General features: G+C 46.1%; 1 protein-coding gene and 1 long non-coding RNA gene across 2 annotated transcripts in view; one reads left to right on the forward strand and one right to left on the reverse strand.

The window, feature by feature from the left end:
• Positions 1 to 3,290: 3,290 nt before the first annotated feature.
• Positions 3,291 to 14,911, reverse strand: INHBA (inhibin subunit beta A). The gene is made up of 2 exons (XM_030871184.2): positions 14,461 to 14,911; positions 3,291 to 5,338 (listed from the first exon to the last, which is right to left on the reverse strand). The coding sequence occupies exons 1-2, from the start codon at positions 14,846 to 14,848 to the stop codon at positions 4,449 to 4,451; spliced, it is 1,278 nt and encodes a 425-aa protein (XP_030727044.1). The 5' UTR covers positions 14,849 to 14,911; the 3' UTR covers positions 3,291 to 4,448.
• The window catches only part of LOC132597801 (uncharacterized), a 110,956-nt gene continuing 95,664 nt past the window's right edge, over positions 8,408 to 23,699 (forward strand). The window contains exon 1 of the long non-coding RNA XR_009565143.1: positions 8,408 to 8,544. This is a non-coding gene — a long non-coding RNA (uncharacterized lncRNA). The remainder of the gene's footprint in view (positions 8,545 to 23,699) is intronic.

Consider the following 23,699-nt stretch of genomic DNA (forward strand, 5'->3'; position numbering starts at 1 on the left):
CCTCGCAAACACCAAAATATCCGCTGGAATGCCATAGAAATAAATAACTTCTGCTATAAACACATGAAAACATATCAAACTGTTATCTCTTTAAACATATTGTAAATAAAAAAATTACCAGTACTTCTACACAATAAATATTAAGAAACCATTGACATAGTTGAAATGCACTCATATAAATTAACAACTTTAATTACATTAGCCAAACAGACATTGGTTAAAGAACTGCATGTGGTATGCCAAAAAAAAAAAAAACCAAAGAAAAAAAAACCAAAATAAAAATCAAAATAAAACAAACAAACAAACAGACAACATAAACCACAGAACATAAAAGGTTTTAAAACGAAACAGGCTTCAGATTATCTTGGCTTTCATAATTATATTTTTCTTTTAAAGAAAAATATCAACCCATTGTCAATGCACTGTTTTTCAAAGCATTTAAATAGAGGGTAAACCCCATCGGAAATTAATACAGAAGAAATGATTCACTTTATGCATAAAAAATAAATAATAATGTAGCTGAGACATGTGGTTTGCTTCTGCTCTTGAAGACGTGAACAGCTTCTAAGCATTCATTTTTCTCTGACCCATACAACAGCTTCTCAGTGATAAAGGGTTTAATTTAAACACACACAGTGTCCACCCCCAAGACTTCCGCCCACTTCTACAAGTTCCATTTATTGTGTAGGTTTTCAGGGTGACTAAGTTTTCTCTACCTTGAAAAGGGAAGTCGCCAAAAGGCCCACAGGAAATCATTTTATCAAGTGAACATGATAATTTGAATCTAAGCTTAATACCTTCTCTGATTTTTAGAGTCATCTTGATGTCCAATCCCACGAGGGTGACCAAAAATTCACTTGCTCTATCTAAGAGGAGAAGGCAGGTACTCTCCTTAAAATCAGAGTGTGGAATCAATCTTAAATAAGTATGAAATTGGTTGACCTTCAGGGACAAGAAAATCCCAACTCAGTGTGCCAGAATTCACCTTACTTTTTGGAAAAGAAAAGAAAATGTTAATCCAATCTACAACATATTTATCATTCTTAAAAAAATATTTGAAAAAAAAATATTTGGTAATAAAGGCTTTTCAGAGCTTTGAAGATTGGTGTGGGTAGATTTTTAAAAGCCTAGAGATGGCCCTACAGAAACAGTAGAGAGATGCAAATATCAGAGGAAGCCACACTTGTTTTAGGAAAACAGACAAGGAAGACCCAATCTGGTAGAATTTAAAAGCTTTTTCTTTTGACCTCATGCTATTCCATGAAAAGTGTGGCTGTTCGCAGAGCTGCATAACTTCCAAGATTATTAAAGATAGTAGCAATTTATCATTTTATTTCAAGGCCGTATACACTCAATAAAATGTTTTGGTTAAAGTTCAAAGATGTGTAATTTAATGTAAATGAAATCTTCCCATTAAAATATTGTCGTATGGAATATCATTTAGCTCTGCTTCTAATTACTGTGGCCACTCATCAAACCCCATCGTACATTCAATACGTCCAGGACTTAAAGGCTTTAGTAGATGGCATACGTATTTGAGATGAATGGAAGCCACAAAGGGGGATCAGTTGTTTTTTTAACCTCTTTTTGCTTTGGCCATTGCCTGGGCCAGCTCTGTTATCACACAGTGAACTACGACTGGGTTTCCCAGGCTATTTACAGGTTTCCATTAGTTCCAGTGCCAAAAAAAGAGGCAGTTCAAAAAGCCCTCCAACCTCTAGACTTTAGTAAATACAGCCAGGTAACGACATTAAATCTGCCTCCATGCAGCCTAGTGTGATAGACTGATCTGGTCTATTTCTCAAGAAGAGCTAAACCACCTTGAGTAATATTTGGTTTCTCACTGCTATTTTATTTTCCTACTATTAATATTTTTTAAAAATCTATGAACTGACATAGGGCTGAAAGCTTCAATATTTTGCAAAATGCTAATAATGTAATTTTCTGAATTAGACTTTGTTTTTCCAATTTTTGCAAACTTCAAACAAGTCAGTACAAATAAGGTTCTGTATTTTAAAAAGCACATAAATGAATAACTTCTGATCTAGGCAAGCTAAATACTGTAGAATAAATTAGTAACAATTTAGCTTTAAGCATGTACTTTGATATTTATAAAACACAGTGGTTTTTGTTTTTTGGGTTTTTTCCTTCTTGCATCCGAATCAACGCATACCCATCTATACATCAAGAGTTTGGGCTGTAAATTAAAATCTTCACAATTTTTACTACTGCCCCCCCCCATCCCTGCTCTCCATTCTTTTCCTTACTCCTACTGTCTTAAACACCTTCCCCCAAATTATTTATCGTTTTACTAGTGACAACATGATTATTGAGCCCAGCTGTGCAGGTAGTATTTCTCACAACCAGGCCTTAATCATAAAAAAAATTTTTTTAAAAACCCAAACACAGCCACCCCTTTTATCCTGGCCTAAAGGTTAATTTCTGTCTGAAAAGCTTCTGATTTAAGATTGATTCCAACAGATAATACATATGTTATCCAAAAATAATCAGCCTAGATTGAACATGAGTTTCCTGTTTTGTTTTCCCAGCAGGGAGTAAATAACTTGTAGAATGGGGGTGAAGGACAAGAGAGAGGAGGGAACTGGATCCCTGTACATTGAAAGAGGGTCTTGTTGAATATTCGCTGGAATTCCGAGGCTTTTTCCCATCCAAATTTCTGAAATGTGCCCACCTAGTTCAGAGTAAAAGCAAAAACGATAGCCTATCCTTCTTAAAAATACTGTGTTTTGCACACAAACATTCATTGCTTTAAGAACATTAAAAAATGACAGCCTGAAGTGCTTAAAATGTGTATGGACACGATGCGCCACATGTATACATACACACAGACATGCATGTGCCCGAGCACTGTATATATACACATACAAGCATGGAGCGTCCCATGAATCTGATTGAACTTGATAGCCAACAGTGTACAACTACTGTACATCCAGTATGAAATGTCCTGTTTCATGGATGTAAAAGGAGTCAAAAAACCAAACTTCTCAGGTCTTTCAAGCCTGAACACAATCCACCTTACTCAACCTTGGATCCCAACCCCTGACTCATCGACGGTGAATGATACCAACCACAGACAGACTGTTTAAAGGCTCACACAAATGTCTTTGGTGTATGTGTCTATTTTTTAAGGTACAAAATAATAATAATAATTAGAATTATAATAATAAAAATAGCTATTTTGTGTGCTGTAGCAGTTCTTTTATAGCTCACATTAAGTGCAGCTCAGAACCCGCCCCGCCCCACCCAAAGAAAATACTTGTTAAATAAGGATTAGACAGGTCGAACACCATTGTAGTGCAAATAGTAAACGATTAAAAAAAAAACACAACATTTACAAAATATAGAAATGTTTGGATCCAACAGATGGACAAACATATTCCTTTCAAGTATCTCTCCTTGAAGAAAATAAAAATTAATCAGGTTACTTCCAATACAAAAAAGTCTCTCTTTTTTGTTCTCTCTCAGGTAAACAGTTTCAAACCTATTAGGTTGCATAGTTCTAAGATCATAAGCACCTTAACGAAATGTAACTTGGTTTTCTTTTCTCCTTGATCTTTCATGCTTCCCATTCTTGTTCTCAATGTTTTTCTCATGTTGGTTTTTGTTTTGTTGTGGAAGTGGTGCAGAAAAAGGTGTGACCACCTGCACACTAGTGTTCTTTTACCAGAATGTGTGTGTGTGCGTGTGGTGTGGAAATGCCTCTGTGTGTGTGGTGTCTGTATGGTGTATGTGTCTGTGTCCGTGTGTGGGGGGTGTGTGCATGTCTTTGTGCAGCGTGTGTGTGTGTGCTGTGTGATGTATGTGTCTGTGTGTTTGTCCGTGTGTGTGGTGGGCTGTGTGCATGTCTTTGTGCAGCATGTGTGTGTGCTGTATGTGTCTGTGTGTTTGTCCGTGTGTGTGGTGGGCTGTGTGCGTTTGTGTCTTTGTGTGTGTGCATGGGCTGATATACACAGAGAGAGGGTCACACAGACATACCTTACGACCTGGGTTACTGGGTGGGAAAGTGCCTATAACTGGCCCTTTCAAACTCATGGCTTTCTAGATGCTACTTGGGTTGTGTCAGCCCACATTACTGCAGACCGGACAAGTTGACTTCGAGGCTCATACCGAAAGGGAACCGAAAAGGAGAGGACAATATTCCCATTTGAGCAACTGCTGTCACCCCTTGAATGCTGGAGGGAGAAGTGAAGGGCACCCCATTTTCCCTCTCCCCCCAAATTCCCACCTCCTTCACTGTTTCATCTCTGAGCCCTGGCTAAGGAATTTCCCCACATCTTCCTTCATCTGCTTCAGGTTTTGTTTTTAGTTTATTTTTTAAAAAATTTCTATTCTTCTGGTTGTTTCAGTCGGAAACCTTAAACATGTCTTCATGTCACCACTGTCTTCTCTGGACCGTCTTGCTCCCATTCCCCCCTGGGCTGAGTGCTCTATGAGCACCCACACTCCTCCACAATCATGTTCTGGATGTCCTTTTTGATGATGTTCTGCCCATCATCATAGTACAACATGGACATGGGTCTCAGCTTGGTGGGCACACAGCACGACTTGAGGTTGGCAAAGGGGCTGTGACCCCGCATGCGGTAGTGGTTGATGACCGTCGAGTGAAAGGACAGGGATGAGCCCGACGTTCCTGCTATGTGGCTGGGGCACTCACCCTCGCAGTAGTTGGCGTGATAGCCAGAGGGAGCGATGATCCAGTCATTCCAGCCAATGTCCTTGAAACTAACAAAGAACTGTTTCTTACAGCAGATGTTGACCTTGCCGTCACACTCCAAGCCCCGCCGCCGGCGCCGGTGAGGGTGGTCTTCAGACTGGCGGGCCTGCAGCATGAGGAAAGGTCTGTGCGACTGTTCCTTCTCCTCGTCCCCTCCCGCCCCTCCTTCTCCGTCCCTTTTCTTCCCTTCCCCCTCCTCTTCTCTCTTCTTCTTCTTGCCCAGCAGCACCAGGCTGGCGCCGGTCTCGTGGCATTGATCACAGGCAATCCGAATGTCCAGGGAGCTCTTGCCCTGGTCCAGCAACCGCTGGATGCAGCTGGAGACGGGGAAGATGTGCCAGGTGCTCTTTCGAGCATCCACCACCTTCTCTGATATCAGCACTTCATTCCTCTCCCCCATTAAGCCCACTTCCTCGGCCTCCTCCCCTGCGTCCCAGCCGCCCTGCGGGTGCTTCTGCTGCTGAAAAAGATGGATGGTGACTTTGGTCCGGGTCCTGTTGGCCTTGGGGACTTTCAGGAAGAGCCAGATTTCTGCACGCTCCACCACGGACAGGTCACTGCCTTCTTTGGAAATCTCAAAGTGCAGCGTCTTCCTGGCTGTGCCTGAGGACGAAACAGCCCAAGAGAGAGCAGGGATACTGTTAGTTCTGGGGTTCACGGCCACTCCCTAATTTCAGGCAAGCATGGGGGCCTCTGTTACAAACCCTCTCCAACCGGGCTCCTGAAATGAAGGCCCACAGATCTTAAGGAGGGTTTTGACATTTTTAAATGGTTGAAGAAAACTAGGATGCTGTGACATGTGAAAATTATATGAAATTTAAATTTCAGTGCCCATAAAGTTTTACTGGCCCACAGCTAGGCTCATTTCTTTATAGGTTGTCTACAGCTGCTTTTGCACTAGAACTTGGATTTGAGGAGCCGTGACAGACAGCGTCCGTCTGGCCCACGAAGCTTAAGTGATTTACTCTCTGGCCCTCTCCAGAGAAAGTCTGTCAACACTTGCTCTAGAAAGAAAAGAGTCTGGATCTGAGTGTGTCTGGGACACTGGGTCTGTTAACTAACTAACTTAACCTCTGTTTCATCTTTTATAAAACGGGAATGACATAGTGACGTTTGACCCATTATCCCATAGGTTTGGAAGGACCCAATGGGATAACATAGATGAAGACACACTATAAACTCTAGCAAGCTGTGGAAATACTATTTTCCCCAACGCAAATATGCACACACCCCCCGCTGTGTAAGTCTGCATGGCGTGTACCCACAGAGCTAGCCTACTCTTCCTCCTTGGCCACAACCCAGCCTCTTCTTTTATGTGCAAGCAGCCAGGCCGGCATGGAGTCAGGGCCCCTCTCCCATCATTTCTCCATTAAGCAGGTAAAGGGATCTTTCCCACAGGCGTATCTGTTTGCATCACTTGTTCCCTCCAATCCTTTACTGAGTTCTTTTTGCCCTCAGTATAAAACAGAACTGCACAGCACTCTGGGCTCTGCCCGAGCTACTCCCGCCTTCCAGTTCACTGTCTCCCACTGCCCCAACCTCATGGTACAGCCACGCAGCATGAGCATCTCATACAATCTCACACCTCCAGGCAGTGACACTTGCTGTTCTTTCTGCCGAGAAGACTCCTGCCCCCAAAACACCATCCTCAGTGGCTGCCCTTAATAAGGTTTCAGTTTTCAGACGGGATGACCCTCTTCCTAAGCCACCTCTGCCATCTCCACCCACACCCTCCTGCCCGTCTAGCTTAGGACGCCCCAGGTCTGAGGTCCTGTCTGTGTCATTCACTGTCATGGCCCAGAATTTAGCAGAAAGTAGGCAATTACTTGCTTCCTCATTAACACATGGAGGCGCCCTTAGCATTGAGTTAGATGAAGGGATCCATCTCCTACCCCCGACATCCCCCAGACCACTGCCGGCATGTACCTGCTTCCCACTCTTCCGAGCCCAAATCTGACAACCATCTGAAAGTTCATCATAGAACTCACAGCTCCCTGGGGAGTGGGGTGGGGTGGGGGGCTCCCTGCCTGGATTTCTATAGCTAACGGAAATCCAGGCATACTTATCACTCGCAGCCCTGAGATGTTTACAGTACTATAAATCTCAGGCCCGGTTTCAAGTTCTCTGCGGCAGAAAGCAGGCTCTTCTCTGCATGGCGAGCTGTAGATTCTGTTCTTAATTTAACACAGTCTGCACAGTGTGATTGTCCTAGTGGTAAATTCACGGAGGCCGGGGCCGAGAAGGTCTGCCTAGGAAAGGTGCTCCTCCTGCATCTCTGTATAAACTTGGGAGGAACACTGGCCCTGATGGCGGTGGTGGTGAGGGACAGACCTCGCATCTCTGGCGGGAGTTGAAATGAATCATGAAGTTAGGTTTATGATTAGATCACCAGAGCGGGGAGCAGTCAGAGAAGGAAACTGTCTTTTTTTAGGAAGCATGATGACTTTTTTTTCCAAAATGGGAATCCAGTACTCCCCTTTGCTTAAAAACGGCGGGGTGGTGGGGGGTTGGGGGGAGGGGGATGGTCGTTATTGTTTGTCTTCTAAGAGAGCAAAAGAGGAGAGTCCAGGAGACCGAGCTTCATCATTTCAATCTAAAAAGAGGGTCGGCTGTAGACTTAACGTGGTAGGGTCCTGCGGAGACCGGAGGAAAAAGATGCCGGAAGCTGCCCTAGGCTCTGCGAACCGGCCCGGAGGAGAGTGTGGTCCCCTCCAGCTCCTGCACATCCGCCCTGCTCCACGGAGGGTGTTAACAAGCTCCCCGCTGTTCTCCCTTCTGCTTCCGCCCCCGGCCGGCTTCTGAAACCCTAAACCGCACAGGGTGCCACTCTAAAGACAAAGAGGTAGTAGCTGCAAAATTAGAGAAGCCAGAGGCCACAAGGTTCTGTTTTGTTTTTTTAGGAAAGAGTGTGAAACGGGAGAGTCTGTCCGTCCCCAGGCTGGGAGAGCCCTCTGGGTTTGACGTAACTCATTCCCACAGGCTCTGCTCTGCTGTAACCCATGTTTGCCAGCGGGGCGCTGAGGGTGAAGGGAGATGGTCCCCGGGTAAAGAGAGGGTCCAGGCGGCAGGGTGGACCCACCCACACTGGACTTTCCTGGAATAAAATCCAGAGAAGTCTACACATGCTGGGAGGAGGTGGTGAGATGCTCAGTGGCCGACCTGTACAAGCGACAGCGCGTGCAAATTGCCTTTGGAGGGTCAGCGAGGCCGAGGCCCCTTGCTTCCAGGAACAGCCTACAGGGCGGCCCCTCATTTCACAAGAGCTGGTTTCTAATGCAAGATATGCCTCCGCCCCTTCTTCGCAGGCAGCCTTACTTGGAAGCAAATGATTTAGTGTTCCTGAGAGAGGATTGTACAAAGAGAGTACTCATTAGAGGGGGCTCAATCTGTCAGGTGCTGTTATATTGGGATCAGAGAGTCGTCATAAAATGACTTTCATCCTGGTCCTGGCTGGTAATTAACTGCATGGCATCGCCTGCGTACTGGGAAGAGGCACCGTGCTGAAATATGCATCGGTTTAATGATCTGAGCAGAGAGACTCGGTTCCCTGTATTTGCCTCCACTGCCTGCGTGCGGATCTCTCCCCCATATTTCTGACATTTGGATTTTCCCCCTACTAATTGACATGCCTGTCGCCTCCTTCTCCTGGTGTCCATTTCTGGAACTGCTATTTGTATATTGCATGAGGTTTTATCAGGGAAAAAAATAAAACTGAGATCCAATTTCACGAAAATGCTGTTGCCATAATGCTCAGGAGAACAGGGGGAAGAGAGAGATTCAAGGCTTCCTAATGTCTACCTTACATGCAGGTACATTTTCAAAGTTCTATTGTATTCTGACTTATTAAGCAGTGCATATTTTTTTTCTTTTACATCTAGCTTTCATTGCAGAAGGGGGTTGGGAGAATGAGACAGCTAGACGCTGGATGGAATTCATATATACCAGGGCTGTAGGTCTCCGAAGGATATTACAACCCTCAAATTTCTTAGGCATGAAAAATATAAGTAGTCACTTGATTATATTTGCTTTATCTGTGTTTTACCTGAGACAGATGGCTATACTGCAGTGATGTTTTCAGGCTGCTCCAAGCCTCAAATCTCTACGCACAGCAACTCGAAAAATGGAAGGAGGTTGCCTAAGGCTGAGGTGTTTAGGATCAATTGCTAGTCAGTTTCAGGTTGGACTTAAATATCTCCTGCTATAAAATCTCAGAATGGAAGTCTTCCCATAGTGCTTTGTGGTACAGCATCAGTGTATACAGGTGTGCACTGGGTTCCTACACTGTTACCTACCTATCTAGGTATCGCTGGAGGCTTTGCTAACCTTTCATTACCTGCTCTCTGATAATATTCTTTTCATCCTCTGTGCTATTTTTTCTCTCCCGAGCTTGTGAGCAAGGCTTGTATCACAGCCTGCTCCGCCTGAGTAATTCACTAAGAAAGTCCCACGCAAACGCATGTGGGTGATAATATTTCATCACTTAAACCTCTCTTGAGCTCGGTGGACACATACCCAAGGGAGAGAAAAAAAGGGTCTAAAAATGGGTAGGAGGGATGACTACTGCACCTCATAGGGAACACCTCAGAAATGTTGCCGGACGGGAGGAAAGACTTTGGAAGGCTGGAAGGGAAAACACCTGAAAGCACGTTTTCCTTTGCTTTTGTGCTTTCAGAATTTTTCAAGTGTTTTTAAGAACTCACTCACTGAACCGGCATGCCAAGGGTTAAGCGGCCAAGCTCCTGGCTGTTCCCCTCCACCCACATCAGGATACAAAATGCTGCACATCCTTCCCACAGCCCCCCTCCAGCATCTCAGGTTCACGGGCGCCTGAACAACTCCAGTGAAACAAGCAATAGTAACAAGCAGTGTTTCATTTTTGATATGGTTTTTTCCTCACCGGGGTCCTGCTCAAAGTATGCTGCCCTTCTCCATGTGGGTAATGATTCAATCCCTAATGTTAATGTAAAGAACCTTGTTGTTTATGGAGAAGTTAAAGTCACCATGGCGGGTGGAGGGAAGCCTCGGCGTAAAACGCGGCTATGACTTTAATTTTCCATCCTTCACCAAGGTTTCCCTGTGCCTAGACGTGGTATAGTCATTGGTGGGAGAATACAGAGCTAGCATGTGTGTTCCCTGAAGCACTAATTTTGCATTTGGACTGTTTCCAGGGGTTTCTGCAAAAAGCAACCAGTGAGGCCTTAAAGGTTATGCCTCCTTTAACCTATAGGAGAGGGTCTTGCCTGTAGCAGAACTACAAGTTTGGTTATAGATTAGCTTTTGATTTTTTTTAGCCTGCATATCTTTTCTTAGGATGTGCTATTGAATTGTAAGTGCTCAGCCACATTCCTGCATCTTTCATTTAAAGGGCGATGCAAAAGTTTAAATATTTAGAGAGAAAGGGATTTTAGTTTCCTAAAAGAAGTAGAAAAAATGCTGAAGGTTCAACCCACAGCCTTTCAGAGACTTCTTTCAAAGTTCCTGAGAACTCTTACACTATGGATTTTGGAGCTAGGAATCAGTTGGGTAGGAAGCATTCTGAACTACAGCTAAGAGATCGTGCCTGAGTATATTTTAGCAGAAGAGGGGGCAAGACGAATACGTGTTTTCAGGAAAAGTCCTGGGAAGGTACGATTCCTGGCTCACCAAATATGAAAACTGCATTTCTACCCTGACGCTCTACCCCCACCCCGACTCCAAGGCACCTCCTCCACCGGCCCAAACCACTAACACATCTCTTTTCCCATCTTTTCCCAACCATTTCTCTCTAACACTCCCGGTTCGGAAACAAACACATACTCCAAAGTCATAAGCTCTGTTCCCACAAGGTGTTAAATAAATAGACTTTCTCCTCCCTGTTCGAAGTCACTTGTCATTTGTCGCTGTTGAAAGCCGTTGATAAGACAGGACAACTAGGCAACCACATCAGGGGAGATGGAAGAGGTTTTTTTGTAAAAGCCCAGGCGGCCGTATTAGGGAGAGATGTGTGAGCAAAGCAGTATTGCTGATGATTCATGGTCACATTTCTCCCCGCTCTGCTTTGTTTGCTTCTGAAATTTATCATTCCTCTGTCTTCCATAGAGCTCCGGAATGTTCACTTGTATCACTAGAATTCCCATTTCCTTTCCTTCTGTCTCATTTAAAATGTTACAGGTAGTAGTCATGTCCCTCCCAACCCATAAAATCCTAACTTTTCCTGCAGAATGATAAGCAGGAGGGGGTAGCTGATAATCACCAAGATTAGGGCGATTCAGGCTAGGGCTTCCAGTAGGTGAAATTGTGTTTCCCTAAAAGATTAACTGGTTAAGGAGCAAAAGTCTTTGGAATGCGCCCTCTTGTGGCCGATCATTTCCCATTATTCCGCGAAGAAAGCGTGTAACCCCTAAAGACACCCTCCAGTGAGGGCGAACTCCCAGGCAAGTTCAGAAGACTGGCGTGGGGTGATGGGAGTCAACTCCACCTTGAGACGGCTTTCTTGGGGTGGAGGAAAATAGTCCTCCCAGCAAGCTGCCTTCGACCCCTGTTGGGGAACATTTGTGTACATTTCTAACTCAAAGCTTCTGTACCTAGTATCTTCCAAGGGAGGAGGTTTATGTGTTGCTTTCAAACCCACATGGCTGGGCTATGTAAGCATTTTCTATTTCGTGGTGCTTGATTGGTCTTTCTTCGCCTATCCATTCTTCAACAAGTGCTATCAATTGCTAACTTCATTACCAGAATCAGAGTATAAATTTGGCCTCATAGGAGGACTCAAGGATACAAGGGTGGAGGGCTCAAGGGTGCTTTTGACCAGCGATTGTCACAAATGAAAAAAAAAAGAGAGAAATTAGGATAGAGCGGTCAAGAAGACCAGTGGTTTTGACTTCGATGACAATTATGGTGAGAGTTGGCTTGGCCCTACCCATCTCTTCCTCCTTTCCTTTAAGGCGTTAAAGTAAACAACAGAGGATTATTCTGTTGCCAACCTTGCAAAGAATACAGTCACCTCAGTGAGCAGTCTGGGGTGACAGACTTGAAAATCATTTTTGTTTGTGGGAATACACGTCAGAGAGCCTGAGGGCAAGGCTTCGCTGCTTAGTCAATAACAACTCACATCAGCTTTACCAAGATGGGGTGCTTTCCACCTAAGCACAAGGGGACAGACTCAGTTCAACAAGTCCCTGGCCCTCGAGTTTTTGGAGTTCCTCAACTGCGGTGGCCATGTCTTGGCCTTATTCAACCATCCTGATGGGCAGAGGCCACAATTAAACAGGAATCCCCAAATGAGGAAACTTGAGCCTGAAGGTTGCATCTAGGGGTGAACATCTGTGACATGCATGCAGGTGACAGATAACTTACTGACTGGATTCTATGCCGTACAGAACAGTTTCTAAAGAAAAGAAAAATGAATGCCCTTTGCTACCCCCTCCCCCAGGACCTTGACGTTTGACGTCGTTTGAGCATTGCTAAGGTTGAATTGTTCCAAAAGTAACACGACATTTTCGTATATTCACTACAATCAACCTGAAGGTAAATCTCTTTCCTGGGTCAGCAAAAGAACAGCAAAATACTCACATGGTACTTACTCTATTTGGAGAGTAGATTGTCCACAGAGCAGTCGTTTTTGTGAAATCATACAAAATCGACTTAAAGTTGAGGCGTGAAACTTCTCAAACGAGAACAAGCAAGCGCGTCATAAACCTTTTCTAAGAATCCAGCGGCTCGCCCAAAGTCAACTCGTAAACTCAACCAGGAGGACTTTTGCATTACAGACCTTAAGCTTTAGTCAACATGTGAGTCAAATGGATCCACCTTTTCAAAAAGTAGCTCAATTTCTTTCAAACTGAACACCTACCGGAAAAGATCTTTTTAAAAATGACGAGATTTCATATAACTGAGAAAAAGATTGGCACTGAGACGAGGGCCATAAGTAAGAAAGAAGGTAAAAAGTCAAATTCTTTTACTGCAAAATCTCTCAATGCCAAGAGAGTGATTTGCTACACAAGTCAGAGAAGCCAGAAAGTGGGCATATTGCTAGCATCAGGCGTAGAGTTAAAAGTGGCCAAAGGCAGAGGTCTACCTAGTCATATGATGTGGGAAAAGCCAATTGAGGAAGAGCTGCAATTAAGGCCATTCTGTGTGGCAACTGATATATAGAAACATATATAGGGTCCCTCTGTGGCAGAAGAAGCAGTCCCTAGACCACTGGAATCCCCATTCCCAGCTCAGGACCCCAGGAATGGTTGAGAAAAACTGGGTGGCAACTCAAAAACTCCAACCTGCCTTTTTTCACTCAATAAGCTTCACAAGATAAAGTCAAAAGTATCATGTCCTTTGCAGCTGCATCCAAAAAAAAAAAAAAAAAGCTTTAAGCGAAGGAAGTCAGACGTTCTTGAAAAGAAAGAAGCTTCTGGTGAGACAGCTAAACTGCCTGCAGGACACCAGGGCTTTTCCTACGGGAAGCCAGCAAGCCTGCAAGCTATCTCCCCCAGAAGGATGCCCAGGTCTCTGATGGTTTTCTTGGAAATATAACATCTGAGTCAACAGGTTTTCAGGACTGGAAATTCTGAGTGTTGCCTTAATTGTTTATACTACTGCGGCAAACTTTTAAACAGCAATGCTGGGAGTCCCGGCACATACTTTACTGGCCATATGCTCCACCAAACAAAACAATGGCATTCCTTTCAAATGGATTTGGCAAGGGAGACAGTTCTTTAGCCTGGCATTACCATGAAAGTAACATGAAATTAACACATCTGTGTGACTGGGCTGCATGCAGGGGCTGGTAGGCTGGCAAAAGGATCTGGGTCACCTAACTGTAAAAATAACCTGGTCCCCAGGGTCTCCAGCCCGCCCTTTTGACAGGTAATTTTTTTCTTCAGCAACAGGTTAGCTCGGTCCTGAGCCAACGATGAGAATCTATGTATTAAAGTTCTTCCTCTTAAGGATTGAGGGAGCGCTCAGCGTAGTATCTGAGAGCACTTTGTCAAGGTTGCATTCCTTGGCCGAGAGCTCTTAGTAACTTTACAGAGAACAAAACTCTTTTTTTCTTTTTTCTTTTGGTTCAGAGAGCAAAAGTCAGTGCTCCGAAAGGGACTGCTGGTTCAATGTCATCTGTTCCCTAACCCCCCCAGCCCCCAAAGTTGCTTTTCGCTGCCTAGAATGTGATGCTGTGCTCTTACAGGCAGAATTTCTAAAGGTCAAAATGACTGTCACTAATATGCCCTGCTTCTCGGATGTGGCCCCTGATTGGATTTTTTTTTAAAGAAAAGGGGTTGTTTTTAAGACAATGACTTCATCTGTGCCATGCCGCCCCGATCCCGCGCTCGCCGCCCCTCCCCTCCCCCCAGTAAAAACTTGGGATGGGGTCCGGAAGCCTCCAGGCTCCCCCGACACCCCCTCCCCGCGGCCAGCACCCGAAAATGCCCCGGCTTTCCTCCGGGCTGCTCTGATCTGGTTTCCCCGGCAGGCCGAGGGAGCCTCTCTCAGAGCGGCTTCCTGCTGCAGATCCGGCCGAGAGCTTCCTCCCGGGCGACGGGCTGAGATACGCAAGTGTGACCTAGCCACCTCCTGCCGGGGCTCAGCCCAGGAGCCCGGCTCTGCGCGGTCCTCTCCCCCTCCCATGCCGTCCCCCAATAACTCCTGACCTTGCCCGGCAGGGTACCCCTGGAGGGCAAGAAGTTCCTCCCAGGACTGTCAGAGCAACGTGACCCCCCCCCCCGCCCCATCCCCCCAGGGCCAGCACCCACCTGACTCCGCGAACGTGATGATCTCCGAGGTCTGCTCCATAAGTTCATTCATTTCTGCCCTTCTGCCGATGTCATCCTCTATCTCCACGTACCCGTTCTCCCCGACTTTGCCCACATGAAGCTTTCTGATCGCGTTCAGAAGCGCCGCCTTGGGTACCGGCTGGGTGACATCGGGTCTCTTCTTCAAGTGCAGCATGTTTAAAATGTGCTTCTTGACGGCCTCCACCATCTCCGGCTGAGAGTTGGGTACGTCCTTTGGGAGGGTGGCCAGCGCACAGGACGGGCAGTCGGGGGTTGCACTGTGCCCCTCGGATCCCGGGGTGGGGGAACTCCTCACTATAATCCAGCAACTCGCCAACAAAAATCCTCGTAGCCAAAGCAAGGGCATCCTGGCAGCAAAAGTTGTTGTGATTGCCCTTTTTAAAGGCTCTGCTTTTCCTCCCCCCCACTCACGCACAGGTTTTTTTTTTTTTTTTTTTTTTTTCCTTTTTGGGTTTTTTTTTTTTCTTTCTCCTCTTCAGTCAATTCTCTGGAACAAGAACAAAAAGTTTTCTGTGAAGTTTTGTTTGCAGGTTCCCTCTCTGAATGCAGTCAGTGCTGTAGGTTTGTAGCTGTCAGGGAGGAGAGTTCTGACTGTCTCCCAGTAAAAGAGAAGGAGGGAGGGAGGGAGGGAGGGATGGAGGGAGGGAGGGAGAGACAGGGTTGGGGGGGGAGACAGACAGAGACAGAGAATGGATGGGAGGGAAAGAGAGACTGGGAAAGAGGAGAGAGGGGGAGAGAAGAGAGAGGGAGAGAAGGGGGAGAGGGAGAGGGAGAGAGGGAGGGAGGGAGGGAGGGAAGGAGGGAAAGAGAGAGAGAGAGGGAGAGAGAGAGAGGGAGAGGGAGAGAGAGGGAGTGATTGGCCCTAAGTGAGTGAGTGAATGAGAGAGGGAGGGAGTTTGTCTGTGAGTAAAGGCTGTGCTTAGGAAGGGGAGGGACAGCCCTTTCTGACAGGCTGCCTGCCTTCTACTCACTGCTCCCTCACACACACCTCTCTTCAAATATCACCGATCTCCTCTGGAGTTCTACTTTCCCTTCTGCAAGAAATTCTCCTGATTTGCTGCTCTTGCTGTTGCTTCTTTCCCCTTTCTTTCTCTGCCCAGAGTCCCCTGGCTTCACCTTCTTCCTCTTTTGCAGGGGAAAGCAAAGCCCCAATCAATGGCCTGTCTCCATCGACAGGGAGGACCACACGGAAACAGCCTGCCCCCAGCACCCCTCCATCCTGCCCGGCCACAGCCTGGAAGGTGGGGCTCGGAAGGAGGGGTCACTGGGGGCAGCCTGATCGTGCTGGCCAGAGGGAATCCCTGCAGACCCTCCTTTTCCCCCATTCATTCATATTTCAACGTTCAGGGCCATCAACACCGGCAGGCTATCAGAGGGGAGCGCAATAGAACTTTTGTTTGGGGTCATATAATACACTCTACTTTTCCCAACTGCAAAATGCAGCCGGGCATTGAAAGATCCACAGGCAGGCAGGCAGCATGGTACACGCTCTTGTCATGTGAAGCTCTGTCCCCTCTCTTTAGCCGCCGCCCCTCCTGCCCGGCACACACACTCCCGGATGACAGCTCACCACCGCTGGCCCTGACTTCACAGGCAAAATGCAAAATTCCGTTGGCCTTTCCCACATTATTTTATACAAGTAGTGCACTCCTGTGACTTGAATAACTGGTCCTAGGGGGAAAGAATCTCTAAAATATATTGGCAAATTATTTTCTCTGTCATGTGGTAGTTTGTTCAGCCTGCCCCCTACCCCCATCCCGGACCAGTCTGTTCACGGACTGGCCTCTCGATGGCTTCTTTTTCTCTCAAAGGAACAGCACAGATGAAATCATCATGGATTTCAGTGTTCACGGAAAAAGAAAAATGTGAATTTTTAAACAATGCCTCTCTGAGTTTTTTAAATTCTCTTCCCCCCTGCCCCCCCTTTTTTTCATTTTCTGTCTTATTGCTTTTATCTTGCAGAAGTATCTTTAAGAGGTCCATCTGTTAAAGCTTCCCTTCCCTCTCGGGTTTTTTTTTTTTTTCCCCACACATAAGCCCTCTCAGTTTCTGTAGATACAGTCAGCTTATATCTGACACCTAGTGTGTTCACAGCATTAGAGTCAGGCAATGCACTTTGGGTGGGAAAAGTTAATAAACAGCATTACTTGCAAGCATAAGAGCTGAGGGCAAGGGGAGGAGGGTGAGGCCAGTGTGATACTAAGTTACAATTACAGTTTGCACAGGTAACAATGCTTTTCTGAATTGGATACCCTGCCCACCTTTGCTGAAGCATCTGCCTGCGAGACTTTCTCTGTTACCATCAATTACACTCTGCTATTATTGTTAAGATTTTGTTGACCTTCCCTAAAGAGTCTAATTTTTTTTTTAATTGGGGGATGGTGAAAGAGAATGGGGAAGGAGGGGGAGCATTTGTGTTAATCGTCGCTTAATAAAATACCCTGGAAATAGAAGACTTATAATCTACCTATTTGGCATCACATATGCAATACCCAAAGCATTTTGTAGCCCAATTAAGTTTTACAAGAGAGGCTGAACTAGAACTCAAAGTTTCACGACTACCAACAACTTGAGAGTCCCAATAGCTGCATTTAGATAAGAGCAACTCATCCTTTGAACTCTCTCTGTATGTGAGTTTGTGTGTGTTCCCTGAATTGACTGTTTGTGAATGTCACTTAAAAATCAGCTTTCTCTTTGGCACAGGTCCTTGTAGAGAGGTGCTGAACTGGGTTGTAGAAACGCATAATCTATTTGCATGCTCTACTATTAAAAGCTCTACTAACTTGCTTGAATACGTAAAAAGGTACAGATCACAATCTGCATGGAAGGGCCAGTAAGTTGTAAATTCCTGCTCACCATTCTGACTATGAACGTGGAAAGAGCTCAGAAGTAAGAGTGAAAAAGCATTACCTTTCCGGTCCTCTCACCAGCAGACTCTCGTCTCATGTGGTAAGAGCTGTCCAAGTTCCTCTTCATGCTATTGGCACTGAGCAGTTTTATACTGTACTACTTACTTGTACAGTCACACACGGGTACCAGTCAACCAGAAGAGGGCTGGGGCTTTGTTTGGGATTGGTTAGAAGCAACATGACATCAGCAGATGACTGGTTTTTCCAGTGTGAGACATATTTCATAACTCATTATCTAATGGAAAGCCTTTCTTGGCTGCTGTGACACTACTGGGTGATCACTGAGGCAGTGAAAAACCTCTGACTGACTGGACTCCCTTTTAGAAAAATCCCGGAATCCAACAGCTCTAGTTCACTGAGGTTCCAACTTTTCTTTGACCAAACATGCACACACTTCTCATTATATTCAGGCTTGGTTTTATATCTTCACATAAAACATCTGTTACTTCATGAAGTTGCCTCTATTTACAAAGTATTTTATTGTTCCTAACAGGGAAGAAAAATTCACAATGCTTTTCAGAGAGATTCTGAGTTTACTTTTTAAAATAAGATAGTTCAGGAAGGGGGGAAAAAATAGGAAAATATGTATACCTCTATGGGATGATCTCCCCTCCCCTGACTTACACTGTTATTTTCCATCTTGAATAACTTAATTTTAAAAAATAAGATATTGTATTGAGAAAAAGAAAAGGAAAATATGTATACTTACAGGCTGATAATCTCCCCTCTGCTGACTTACACTATTATTTTCCATCTTGAAATTGAATGCCTGCTTTATAAATCATTTATCACCAAGAACTTTGGAAATAGTCATTCTCTGCTAGCGAACTTTATGTGTATCCTTCCCAGTCTTTAGAATCCCAGTCTAACTAGCAAAAAAAAAAAAAAAAAAAGAAAAAGAAAAAACTACATCATTCTTCTTTACCAGAACGTCAAGTCCTATGATTTCTAAATTGTTACAAATATAACATGAGATTAGTGAAAAGAAGTGAACGTTTCTTGAAACGGGAGTTAAGTTGGTCAGGGTGTTTAGGGGGAGGGAGAAGGAGGTGTTAGCAAGCCAGGGAAATAACACAGGAGAAAGGACTCCTCAGACAAGAACGCTGGGGAAGGGTTGTTTGAAGGAGTATAGCTGAAGCCTAAGCTGGGCACTCATGACAAGTTGAATAAAATGTGCAAAATTGGGAGCTAATGAAAGCCATATGACCAGATATGCTGTTTTGTATGCAGGATTTAACATGCATAAAATAAACTTTTCACTGTGCCCACAAGCAAAATATAGAGGCTCTGGCCTCCTGATGTGTAGTTTAAGCAGGTTCCTTTAGGACACCAGAAGTCTGTCTCAGGGGGTCTGTCCTGGCTAAACACAGAGAAAGTGTGGGTGCTGAGCTGTGTATTGGGGTGGGGGGAGTGTTCTGAGAATTGCATATGCAGAAATGAACTAGGAAATAAAATCTTTAGGTTGTACAGGAACAGAGGGAATCTGAGAAGGAAAGATAGAAACTGGATCAGTGTTGGTTAACTCCAAAGCTGCCCATCAGTTTCAAACTGGACGGAGCCAGCCCTCTCTAAGAAAGGAACTTCCCCAGCCTTTTCGCATGAGCAGTCCAGGACAGCAGTGTCGGGCCGGGCATCTAAACGCACCCCTCCCCCCAACATGAACGTTGGTGTCCTGGAAATACCACCATGTTTATGAGTTTGGGGGCACAAACCAACCCGGATGAGACCCTGATTCCACTGCTTACTAACCAGATAACATCGGGCCTCAGTGTCTTCATCTATAAAGTGGGATCCACAATACTCCACTGCAGGGTCAAGCACGGTGCTCAGCAAATACTAGGTGATACGATTTAGGAGATGCCCCGGTGCCTCCCTCTGAACATCTGTGTCACAGGAATCTGCGGCACCCCGACCAGAGGCGACACCCTCTCTCGGGTGACTCAGATCGCGTTGGCCACGGATGCCACCGAAGGGCCCACCTGCCTAGGTCAGCCCACCAGCTGTGATGTCATTTTCCACCTGAATCCCCAGCCTCAGAGCTGAGCCACGCTGGAAATGCCTCCTCACTCAGTGGAAATGAGGTGGGAGTGGGAGGGGAAGTTGGCAGGTTAAAATAACTTCTGTCGACTATTCTGGATGGCGGAATGATCTTTTCCGTCCCGGACTCCAGGGCCCAGGGGCGGGGAGCTGGTTCGCCCAGCTCCTGATACGCATCTCCCGTTCCTTCCTCGGCTTGGTTTCTCTTTCACTTCCTGCCCCCCTCCCCCCGCGGCTCCCCGACCCCGGCCCTGCTGTCCCGCTGCTCGGCCTGCTACCGTACCTTGAGCAACACCTGCTGGCAGCTCCCGGGGATCACGCCGGATCGCGGCCGCTGCTCGGGCCCGGCTCGCGGGGCCGGAGTCCGGGCCAAGCAGTGCGCAAGCGGCCGCCTCTATTTTTACCCCGAGCACCAGCAAGGGCAACTTCTTTTAAGAGCAGCTCTTGATTTTTTCCCCCCTTTTGGCAGCTAGAGAATTCAGAGAGGGAGGGGGGAAGAATCACTGATCAGTGAGGGCGGCTGGGAATCTCTGAACCCAGCCATCAGGGCTCAGGGTTGAAAGCACGGCCAATGTCAGGGACCGGGACCGGGACCTGCGGGCTGGCTCCGGGGCGGACAGACGCGCGCGGGGAGCGCTCCTGCCCCGCCGGCTCTGTCCCCTTTCCGATCGCGGAGCCGGGTCCTCCCTGCCAGTGCGCGAGCGCGGTGGCCCGCTGCCACCGCGCTTTTCACCTAGTGCAGGCGGCCTGATTTACTGGCGACTTCACAAAGCTCCCCGACTCCTCGCTGGAGCCTTTTGCAGGGCTCTGTTCTCGCCGGGAGGAGCGGCCCCTGGAGAACCCGGTAGAGCAGCTTGCTTCGAGGAGCCGGGAGGGAAACTGTGGTACCTTATTTTACTGTAATTGCAAAAGGCGCGATGTGCCAGAGATGTATATTTAGAAGTTGTATGTTTCTACTTTTATGTAAATGGAGCAATTAGGGCCTGTCTTGCTGCTGCGAAACTCCAGGGCTTGTGCCTTGCTGGGAAAGCTGGTGTTTTCAATCACAATTAGTGAGCTGGTCAAAAACCAAAGTTCCTTTAAGGATAAGGGCTCAGTGGTGTAAGCGGGGGAGAGACCAGCGTCCCGGTACCATCCTGGGGCCCGCGGTGACACACACCTTGGGGCACGGCTAACCTATAGTGGCGTTTACCCGTGGCAACAGCTGTCCCCGTACAAAGTTGGCATAGATCAAGGAGCGAGAATGTTCATTTTTTCTTCTCAAGCAAACCGTCTGTCCTTCGGCTTCCATCCATGCTATTAATTGGTCTCTTTACTCACTACTCCTGGAACAAGGAGACAGGCCTAGAAAAGGGGCCCGTTTTTCACGGCTCTGTGGCTTTAGCTTTGCTGTTATTCTGTTTCAAAAAAATAAATAAATAAAACACCAGGAGGCGTGAACGCCCCAAGCAGGTGACTGGGAAGTTGTCATCTGATTCAATTGAAATGGCACGAGGCTGCGGGGTTCAGAGCACTGACTAGGCTGCTGACGACTCAGGGTGTTTTAGTTCCTTCCTGTGAAAAATCTGTTCCCCCAAAAGCATGATTTCTGGTTCATCCCGTCTGGGAAACGGAACATAAAACGTGACTAGAGGGAGAAATCAAAAGGACTCGAGGTGTTCTCAGCAGCTGACGTGTTATTCTGGGCTCAAGGCAGGAAAACCTTGCCCCAATGGGGAGTGGACTCCCACGAGAGGCAGCTCGGGATCCAGAAAACGTGGGCGGGATCCAGAGTGATATTTGCTGCAGCGAGATTTCTGGAGTCTCATCAAATGGTTTGGGTTGAATGCAAGATTGGCAACCCCTGCCTGTTTCCTGGACAGCTGGAGTCTGCCCATTGCCTGGGATCTAGGTTAGGTAGAGAGATTTGGGACAATGAAGGATGAGCATTTCACATTCCAAACTGAGTTAGGAAGCTGTTTGCTTTTATGTCAAATCAATGAATGAATACAGCTAAACAGAGAGAGAGGGGGAAACATTAAAATTCCTCCAAGGGATGGACTGAGAGATTGAGATGAGCAGATGCAGACTATTATATATAGGATGGATAAACAACAAGGTCCTACTGTATAGCACAGGGAACCATATACTTCAATATCCTACGATAAACTATAATGGAAAGAATACGAAAAAAGAACGTATATATATGTGTAACTGAATCACTGTGCTGTATGGCAGAAACTGTCCATCAGCTATACCTCATCAAAATAAAATTTTAAAAAATCCTCCAAAATTCATTAGAAGACAACAGGGTCAGAAATAGTTAATCCAAAACTCTTATTCCTAAGCCTCCCACTTCTCTGAGAACCACCAGAATATCCCACAAGGCTTTGTGCTATGCGCAACTGCTCTGTTTTAAGCGTATTTGGAAGTGCCTTATCTGAACCAAGGGAACCCAGATGCTAGAACTAAAATGACTAAGGAAAGAAAACCAAAACCAAAACCAAAACCAAAACCAGGGCTTCCCTGGTGGCGCAGTGGTTGAGAGTCCGCCTGCCGATGCAGGGGACACGGGTTCGTGCCCCGGTCCGGGAAGATCCCACATGCCGCAGAGCGGCTGGGCCCGTGAGCCATGGCTGCTGAGCCTGCGCGTGCGGAGCCTGTGCTCCGCAACGGGAGAGGCCACGACAGTGAGAGGCCCTCGTACCGCAAAAAAAAAAAAAACCAAAACCAAAAAAACCCAGTAAACAAACTGCTATCTCTCCATCTACAGCAGTGGTTCTCAACTGGGATGAATTTACTCCCCAGGAGACATCTGGCCATGTCTGAAGACATTTTTGCTTGGCCTAACTGGGAAGGGAGGTGCTACTGGCCTCTACTGGGTAGGAGCCAGGGATCCTGCTAAACGTCCTAACAACGCACAAGACAGCCCTCACAAGAGAGAAATTACCGGCCCCAAGTGTTAATTGCTTTTGCAGTTGAGACACCCTTGTTTAGAGTTATCATTTAAAAGTTTCACCCACTTTCCTTCCCATCCATGACCCAAGGGGCCTTAGCAACCAGGCAAGAGACTAATAATTCAAGGGATTCTGCTTCCTCATGTGTCTGGTGCTTCCTGATGAATGGAGGCCCACACCACACAGCAGATACTGACAGTGACGGTACCTCTCAGGCGTCCTCACCAACTTTCCAGTGTGGCCTCCATGTATTCCCTGATGGCTTTGTGTTCTAGTCAGAAGCAGAATCTTGGTGACCAGCAACCAAATGAGATGAGCTGGCCCCCACCCAAGTCGTTAGGAGGCGACAGATCATGGAAAACAAAAAGTGAATGAGGAATGAGTTATTCATTTGAGCAATTCGGTATCAGAGAGATCCACGCACTAGTGAATTCCCTGAAGTTAAATTCACAAAAGCGAGATTACCATGCCTTGCCCCCAGAGCAAACAAATATGATGTGGCTGGTTTTATTTGTTTAATACCTCAGGGGAATGACACACAATCAGTATCCACAGAGAGAAAACAGAATGCTTTGCTAAATCCTAATGCATGTTCCAAGCAAGACTATATTCTCCAGACTTCCTTAGGAAGGCCACAGGCCTTCAGGTGTTACTCTCTTGTGAGAGTTGGGGGAAGTGTTGTGAAGGATCCCACATCAAGGAAAATCATCATCATCATCAACAAATGTTGGTGAAACCCAAAAAAGGGGATTTGCCTGGATCTAACTAGCTTAGATGTGAAATGCTGTTGTCCGTACGATGAGGCCAACTTCCCAGGCTTATCGTTTAGTCCCTGAGTGACCTGGATCATCTAGAGAGGAGAGGGTCCGTCAGAGACTGTGCTGAGATGAACAAAGCACGAGGGGAATGTCTTAGACACTCGGAAGCCATCTCATCAACTCCAACACCTGAATCACTGTCTCCTCAGGTAAATGGTTATTTTAGAACCAAAGGCCAAATGCTTCAGAAAAGCCCGCATTTCTTCCCAAGAAGTAACCATTTAGTACTTGTGAAAAACTCAATCTAGAGAGAGAAACCTCTAGAGAAAAATAGATATTGAAAAAGAGGAGATAAAAAAACAAAACCCAACACTAATGCAAATGGAATAAACATGCCCTCAAAGGCCTTCCTGACCAACATATATTTCCAAATTGTTTATCCAAACTCAGTTCTAATCCAATCAGGAAACATCTGATTGATCATCCTATTGCCCCAGAAGACTACGAAAAGTACTTACAAGAGAACGGATAACAGATTGTCCTAATCGTGTTTCTCA

The sequence above is a fragment of the Globicephala melas genome, chromosome 9 (assembly GCF_963455315.2).
Source record: "Globicephala melas chromosome 9, mGloMel1.2, whole genome shotgun sequence".
Lineage (NCBI taxonomy): Eukaryota > Metazoa > Chordata > Mammalia > Artiodactyla > Delphinidae > Globicephala > Globicephala melas.

Bases quoted from the DNA above. Each gene is read 5' to 3' on its own strand.
- INHBA (XM_030871184.2), bottom strand. From the start codon at position 14,848: ATGCCCTTGCTTTGGCTACGAGGATTTTTGTTGGCGAGTTGCTGGATT. The intron at 5,339-14,460 runs GTGGGTGCTGGC...TTTCGTCCTCAG, and splicing joins CATCACGTTCGCGGAGTCAG to GCACAGCCAGGAAGACGCTG.